At 36.1% G+C, this 8,912-nt stretch overlaps 1 protein-coding gene across 4 annotated transcripts in view; it reads left to right on the forward strand.

The window, feature by feature from the left end:
- Positions 1–8,912, forward strand: part of LOC106466613 (WD repeat-containing protein 63-like) — a 77,753-nt gene that overhangs the window by 44,776 nt on the left and 24,065 nt on the right. For 3 of the 4 annotated variants that reach the window (XM_022394649.1, XM_022394648.1, XM_022394650.1), the window contains exons 15-16: positions 2,151–2,230; positions 4,765–4,825. In XM_022394649.1, coding sequence (XP_022250357.1) covers positions 2,151–2,230; positions 4,765–4,825 — 141 coding nt within the window. The remainder of the gene's footprint in view (positions 1–2,150; positions 2,231–4,764; positions 4,826–8,912) is intronic. The other variant, XM_022394651.1, reaches the window with a different exon arrangement.

An 8,912-nucleotide genomic window follows, 5' to 3' on the forward strand; every position in this document is an offset into this window, starting at 1 on the left:
TGAATTCGAATCATATGTTAAGTCCAGCACAGAGGTACAAACGTTGGTACAGTCATCAGAATTCAAGGTCAGAAAAGGTCAGCTTTCAGAGAAATTTGAAGGACTTTGCTGACACTGTAACAAACCTGAGCACAAGAGAGATCAATGCTGGAAACTTCAACACAGGAAGATGACACGGCAGGAAAGGCTGCTACCCAGAAAGGTTGTTGGAACTGTGGAGAGCTAGGACATATGAGGAGTCATTGTAAGAAAAATACTACCAATAAGTCAGCTTCGGGAAACCAGTAGTGTTTGGTGTTGAGGGACGCCCACCAGCCCTCATTGTGAAAGTCCCAACAGCTAAGTGTAAAATGGCAAGCACACATAGTAGCTATGTGACAGGAAAGCTGGATGGCCAAATGTGCAACTTTGTCAGAGATTCTGCATCTCAGCAAACCCTTGTGAGTTTGTATTCTTGAGGTTCTAGAGTACCAGAAGCCATACAGAAGCTTTGTGGTGTGACATTATGCAAGGTTGTGGGGACCAGTGTTGGTAACTATTGAGCTCATGGGCATAAAGAACAGACACAAAGTATACTAGGCTGACATTGAAGACAAATGCATATTAGAGTTGGACTACTTTCTACCAAGGAAGTGTGTACTTAATTTTGAAGAAATGACGTTTGTGAACAACAAAGGCCATATTCTGATAAGTGTTGCTGCATCTGTTGATATGCATGTCACAGCACTTAAATCAACTACAATACCCCCTATGTCAGAAAAGATAATTTGGGGTAGGATAAAAGAACATCCCCAAGGAAGCCCAATGCATTTGGAAGCAGTGGAAGACCCGTCCAGGTCAGCAGACGTGAAGATTGGACGGTCACTTATGGCTGGTCATCAAGTAGTACCCATAACAGTGGCTAATTTCTCTAAATGTGAGCAGACACTTTAGGAAGGGGTATTGTTGGGTGTATGCCAGGAGGTAGAGCTAGTCAATGTTAAAGCAAGAAACACCCGCTGTTTTCCCAACCATTGCCATGGTTTGATTCTCGTTAAAAAATTTGCTCTTTCCCAACCACTGCCACAGTTTTGATTTGTGTTACAATAGCTGCTGTTTTCCAACCATTGCCATAGTTTGATGTGTGTTACAACACCTGCTGTTTTCCAACTATTGCCACAGTTTTGATCTGTGTTACAACACCTGCTCTTTTCCTAACCATTCCCATAGTTTTGATCTATGCAACAACACCTGCTGTTTTCCCAACTATTGCCTTGACACCATCACTACACACCAACACATTTTTCCCAACTAATTTCATATGTTTTCTTGAAGTTGTTAATGCATTTGAATATTTCTTCACCAGTTGTGTTGCATTGTATAGATTCACATAAAAGCAGGTCCTTCTCAACAGATTTATCAAACACATAACACACTAATATCAGCAATACTGCAGTCCCTGACATATCATCTAGCTGAAATGAATATTGCAAGGTTTCAGTTGGAAATCTAGCTCGTTCTTGATGTCAAGATCTCAACTTCAATGGCGACAATATTGTTTGACAGCTGTAATACCTCAGTTTTTTTACCAACCTGCTCATCAAGCATAGAGTTTACAATATGTTGAGCTTAATTTTAGTTAGCCTACTATTTATTATTTATTGTAGCATATGTTGAATTATATTTTAGTTAACCTACTGTTTATTATGTATAGTAGCATATGTTGAGTTATATTTTAGTTAGCCTACTGTTTATATTTATAGTATCAAATGTTGAGTTATATTTTACTTAGCCTACTATTTATTATTTATAGTAGTATATTTATAATATGCTTCATTTGTTAGAACAGCAGGTGTAAGGGTTTTATTATATTAAGTAGCTTACATGTTAGAAACTATAGGTAACCAATACACGTGCTCTGTTTGCCTTAACAAACAAGAGTAGGTTACTGCAAGTAGTTAACATACTATATTTAAAGCTGTTAAAAAGATACCATAGTTAATTTTTTATCTGTTTCAATGCAAAAATATTTTAGTTAATGAAAAGTTGTTTACTTAAAACTCTTTTATATTGAAGTTATATTTACAACAGTAACTTTAAATTGTGATTTATCGACTAATTTATTTGTGTAAATATTTTTTGTGTCTTAAGACATTTTGAAATTTTTGTAGGAAAACGTTTTGAAGCTAATGAAGATAATTCAACCAAGGTAGAAAATCTGATAACATCTGAAGTTCTTCTAGGAACTGAGGTATACATTACATTTAGGCCATGAAAGGTGTGCATGTTCAGGTAGATATTGAGATAGAATAGGTAATTAAAGATATTGTTAAGACAGCAGAAGTCGCGTGACACTGGGAGCATGTGCACTGGAGTTTTTCGAATTATCGAGGAACTCTGCGAATGTCCGAGTGTTTGCTAGACGCCTTCTTTTTTAAAATATAAGCCTGGCAAGAAAAACCAGCAGGATTGAAGAGATAGAGATAATTGAGTGAAGCGAACAGTAGGCACCATAAGTAAAGTTTGTGAATCACTATGGTTTATAGCATGTGTTATAAAGGTTGTTAAGTTTAAAGTGACTGTGGAAATTCTGTGTTTTACTAAAAGTTGTATCGAGAAAGATTAAACTGGTTTAATCAAGAAAGGACTTGTATCGCTGAAGTTCCTTGGAAATAATTTCTGCCGGAAATTAACAAACAAGCAGATACACAACAATACAAAGGCTATGAAAATAGCAATATTTCTATTAGAAAAAATTAATATTGTATAATTAGTTATTATTATGTAAAGGTGGTTACATACTAGTACGAATAATGAGTTATTATTATATAAAGGTGGTTACATACTAGTACGAATAATGAGTTATTATTATATAAAGGTAGTTACATACTAGTACGAATAATGAGTTATCATTATATAAAGGTGGTTACATACTAGTACGAATAATTAGTTATTATCATGTGAAGGTGGTTACATACTAGTACAAATAATGAGTTATCATTATATAAAGGTGGTTACATACTTGTACGAATAATTAGTTATTATTATATAAAGATGGTTACATACTAGTACGAATAATTAGTTATTATCATGTGAAGGTGGTTACATGCTAGTACGAATAATTAGCTATTATCATGTGAAGGTGGTTACATACTTGTATGAATAATTAGTTATTATTATATAAAGATGGTTACATACTAGTACGAATAATTAGTTATTATCATGTGAAGGTGGTTACATACTAGTACGAATAATGAGTTATCATTATATAAAAGTGGTTACATAGTAGTACACAAGCATGAGGTAATTATTTGCCTTAACCAAATTTTAATTTATATAATATGGACTTCTTCAGTTTTGAAACTTATCTTTCTAAATAATAGCTACATTAGATGAGATTTGCAGTTATTTAAACTGTATTCAATAGTTTTGTTTTAGGAAGATTTTTTCAGGCTGAATTTGACATCTAAGTTGAATACTTTAATTGCTTGTCAGCCTTCATATAGTTAATACTGTAGTAAAACAGCTATATACGACTTGGGTAGTTTCATCAAACACTAGAGTTTAATGATACATGTTTCAAAGATGTTTTATTCACCTGAAGCATTAGTGTAAAAGATTTGAAATTTCTCTGGTGTTTTCGAAACTGTGGGATGTACCCCTAGGGGAGGCGTGTACTGGTGGCTTGAAGGTATGGCCTTTTGGTGAAAGACCCCAAAAATAATAACAGAAGAAACAGAAGAGTTGGAGATGATGATAACCTAACAAAACTATCACTTTGCTCTTGCATTTACTCACTCCTTACAATGTAGATTTTGTTGTTATCACTTGTTAAAATTAGTTTAATGTGAAGGGGGCCCAACAGAAACTTTGTTGAGTTAGGGGGGGTGCCGCTACTTAAAGTTTGGAAAACACTGTTTTAAGGTAAGAAAAATCTTCAGGCACAAGAGAGCAAAGAACTGATAAATTCTTTGAGTTGTTTAACCAGTCACTTGGATATTACATGGGTATTAAAACTAGCTATAACAAGAAACAAAGATCTTGTAATATTTTGTTGGTAGTAGGTAATACAATTTAACAGGTGAAAAATTGGTGATTCTGTAGATCAGATATACATCTTTCATAGACACACTTGATTTTTGATGTTAACAAAGGATTTCTGTAAGATTTTATAATGGATGCCTTGTTTTCATGTTACTTGATGTTTCACCCACTGTTGCTTTTACAACATCATAGTTTGAATGTATGTGCAATATACGGGTAAATATTAAGTGTTTTCTTTGTTTTAATTTTGTTGCCCAATAAAAATTAAAGTAAAATAATTGAGGCAGTTTACTTTTTTAGCTGAGCAGTCAGACTTATATACTAAAGATTAGAATACATAATTCAGATAAGATTGAATTGAGGGCATTAAATACAAATGCCTCATTGAGAATTGTTATTTATGTTTTATTAGCTATTGATTGAAAATCAAATAGTGAATCATAAAACATAATACTTGAATACAGGATCAGCTATAATTTAACTGGCAACCTAGAAAGAAATTAAAACTGCATCCTTTTTCACACTAGAGTATTTGTTGCCATAGTTAGCTGTCTCTGTTGTCTGTTCTTGATGCCAGGCCTGCTTGTATATGTAATGATTAGATTTTACATTATTTTAAGTATCTCTTAAAGCATTATTTTGGTGCAGGATAGTCTTTAATCACTTTATAATTATACAGTTATGTTATTTAAAAATAAGAAATTGTCAATTCTCTTTTTTAATGTGTTTTTAATAATATAGGAAGGTTCTGTTCTTGATGCTGACTGGCGTTTCACTAAAGATGAAACTGGCAAAATTTCTAGTAAGTTTTTGTTGATCTAGTTTGAAAGGTGTTACATATTTGTGGTTATATTTTTTGCTTGGTAAGACAGAGAGTATATGAAAAGACCAAGTAACTGTACAGAAACTGTTTGGTTGTTAGTTGTTGTTTTGTTTGAATCTTTTTTTTTCAGTAAATTGCACATTCTGTATGTCAGTTGCAGCTTTGTACAATTGTCTGAAAACATAAAATAGATGGATACTGTGTTATTTCAAGTTCAGGTCATCTCCTCTCTTTCTCTGATGGGATTCAAAAAGTTTGTTTACCGACCGTAGCTGCTTTCTTTCTAAGTGTTTGTTAAATACTCCTGATGCACAGAATCAAACAGATCCAAGCATGTTTGGAAAGTGGTCAAATCAGAATCATTGGTATTATTATAGTTATTTTTTATCTGTTGAATAAAAAACATGATAGTAAGTTTTAACCATTGATTGTAAGTTATAGTTTGGTAACCATGTTTGTAATTTAGTAGGTATAACTAGGAAGAAAAACTTGTGCTTCGCATATGAAACATTTTTTTGGTTGTGGTATTTTTTAATTGAATGCACAAAGATTATAGAATGTAAAGGCAGTGCTGTGTATTTAGAATAATTAAAACAGTTAAGTGACCTGCCTGAACTACTCATATAAGATGTTACGTGTGTAGAGTTCTGAATGAATCTGATGGCCTTGCGAGGTGTCTCAGTGACTGCATGGTTAAACCTAAGTCAGTTAAACCTATTTCACAACATGTGATACCCACTAATCACCTCTAGTACAAAAGGCACTTTGAACTGAATTGTGTGATCAAAAATGACAAACTAGTCAACTCATCTAGTAAGAGTCACCAGATCTAGTAACGCTTGCAAAACCTGGATTTCAGGGGCAAGTATTAAACCTCAACAGGGTGATGGTACAGGTACTCCAAGTGTCTATGAACAAATGAAGAAATTCACACACAAAACCTTAACACATAAATACTGCTATTTAAGATGGGGCTCTGAGAGATGACAGATCCATTTCCCCCCAAATACCTTCCCTTTCCAATACATAGTACTGTTATGTCTCCGTTTGTTAATTGATTTTTCCGTAACTTCGTTCCGACGAAATTTTAACGACACAAGTCTTTACTTAAATAAAACTGGTTTATTCTTTCCGAATATATATTTACCGATACACTCAACTTCAACAATCGCGCTAAACAAACGCTATAACAACGAACGTCAATAATACTTCTGACTGCAGTTCAATTACTCACTGTCCACACACACATTACATTCCCCTCTTTTATATACCAGCCTACCCTATCTAGCAAATACTAGAGCATTCGCCAAAGTATATGATAGTTCTAGAAACGTTGCGTCACAGTAGTCATGTGACTCGCTGACGCAACAATACCTTTAAGGTTTTAGCCTGAGCTTCAAATTTTTCGTTATTTAAAAAATGACAAAAGTATCAAACTCTTTTCGAAATAAATGAAAATTTTACTCTTTTAGAAACAATATTTTCTCTGGCTTGCAATCATAATTTTCTTGTTATGTTGAAACGATTCTGATTTTCTGTTACATTACAGAGGTGTAGGAGGCAAATTAAAAGTGGGGGTCAAGGTTTATTTGCCAAATCGAATCAAGGGGATGTACGCCGGAAACGCATCCATTACGGCCGGGGTCCAGGGCTCGCCTTAGCGCTCTAGAATGTTTTGGGTTCTGGATTAAATTTTATACATTCTCCTGCTTTTCGTGAGAGTAATTTTCCTAATTTTGATACGTTTTTACTGAGACAGATTGCAAAGTGTGGTGCTGGGGGGCACCCCCGCTCTTCCTATGTCACTGCATTAGGCAAAGGTGAAGCTTATTTTGAGACCATGGTTTCACACATGGACGCCACTGTGGGCGATATTTTTGCTTTATACTGTCAGGCTTTAATTACGCATTATAACTATATAATGAAAACCTTCAAAGAAGCTGATGTGGCCCTACTAAGTTTGTAATAGCTTATATGCTATAATTTAAAACACAACTATGCTAAGCGTATTATGTACTTTATCTCAGAAGGGTCTGACGTGGCCTAGTGTTTAGCATGCAAGAAAGGTGAATCTGAGGTTCATGGTTCGCGTCCCTTTGTCGCGAAACCATGCTCCGCACTTTGGGCATATGGGTGCGGTATAAGAATGACAGTCAAATCGCACTATTCGGTCGGACTAGAGTAGTCCAAAAGTTGGCAGTGAGTGTTGTTGGCTATCTGTCTTCCTTATAACCCAATAGACCAAAATAAGGGACGACTATGCGCAGATAGCCCTCTTTTAACTTTGCGCAAAGATTCCAAAACAAAGAATCAAATCTATTCCAGAAAATTTCGAAACTGCTCTGACAAAGTTGATAATTGAAATTACTACGTGTGCTTGACTTCTGAACAACACAGCTCTAACATACACAACTTACTTGCGATACTGAGAAGTACATTGAAATGTGATGACGACAACTGTAGAAGGCGTTCTTAGTGTAATTTAATGCAAGAACAGTATTTTCACGAATAACTTTCATCAACAAAAAAAGCAAAAAATTGTTTGTTTCTTTCTTTGAGATTTACGTGCAAAACTGCACGAGGGTTGTTGTTTTAGCGTAGAACTACGCAATGGGACACCTGCGCTCTGTTTGCAGTGAGAAATTGAACTACTGATTTTAGTGTTGTTAGTTCGCAAACTTATTGCTGAGCCACCAGGGGACCTACATAAGGGTTTGTTTGTTTGTTTGTCTGTTATTAAGCACAAAGCTACACAATGGGCTATCTGTGCTCTGCCCACTACGGGTATCTAAACCCGGATTCTAGCGTTGTAAGTCCACAGGCATACCGCTGTGCCACTCGGGGGCTCTACATAAGGGATACCTGTGCATAGCATTCCCTAATTTTGAATTGATTATGTATGTTTGTTGATTTTCTCATAAAGCTACTCAAGGGCTATCTGTGCTATCTGTCCCTAATTTTAAGCTGATAGACTAGAAAAAAAGCAGATACTCAATACCACTCACTGGTAGCTCTTGAGCTATTCTTTTACCAACGAAAAAGGGGCATTGACCGTTACATTATAACGCCCACACAGATGAAAGGGCGAGCATGTTTGGTGACATGATTCAATCCCGCGACCTGCAGATTACGAGTCGACCGCCCTAACCACCCATGCCAGGCCTTTGGATTTATAAACTAGAGAGCAGACAACTAGTCAATTTCACCCACTGTCAACTCTTGTGCTAAATTTGTTTGATTGAATAATGAATTTTCCCCATGACTCTTACAACGTACATACACTGAGTGGTCACAAGTAAATAGACACCTAATTTTTCGTCATTTAACTGATTTATGCTAACTAATTTGTGTTCACAGAGTACTATATAAATGAAAATGGTCCGCACACTAATTATCTTGTACTACAACATGTCTAGAACTCAAGGTTCTCTCAAATTGTCAGATTTTGTTAGAGGAAGGATAGTTGGTCAAGCAGATGGTGGAATAAGTCAGCGGCAAATTTCGCAGAATTTGGGAATCCCGTTTTCGACAGTCAACAGAATCATCGTGCAGTTCAGGAAACACGGCAAGGAAACAACCAAGCAGCGTCCGGGTCGTTCTGGTCCATCGGAGAAGACAAAAAGGGCTGTCAAGAGGAGCATAGAAATGGGTCGCAGATTAAAGACTGCAGAAGTGGCCAAAGTTGGTGGAATGAGCCCGAAATCTGTTCAACGGATTAACCACAGATTGGGTTATCGTTGCAGAGCAGCTAGACGGAAGCCCTTAATAAGACCTGCCAATATAGTCAGACGAAAGAAGTGGGCAAGTGATATGATGACCAAGCCTCTGGACTTTTGGAAGACCGTATTGTTCTCAGGCGAATCAAGATTCGCTCAATTTTCGGACAGTGGAAGGATATGGGTCTGGAGAATGCCTCACCAAGAGTTTTGGCTCAACAGATTGCAGCCAACTGTGAAGCATGGTGGTTTCAGCGTGGTGGTTTGGGGAGCTGTTTGGTTTGGTGGGAGATCGAGCTTAGTGGAGTGCGTTGGCAACATAAATTTTGCAAAGTACGCGAAATATTGAA

Source organism: Limulus polyphemus, unplaced genomic scaffold (assembly GCF_000517525.1).
Source record: "Limulus polyphemus unplaced genomic scaffold, Limulus_polyphemus-2.1.2 Scaffold2322, whole genome shotgun sequence".
In the NCBI taxonomy this organism is placed as follows: domain Eukaryota; kingdom Metazoa; phylum Arthropoda; class Merostomata; order Xiphosura; family Limulidae; genus Limulus; species Limulus polyphemus.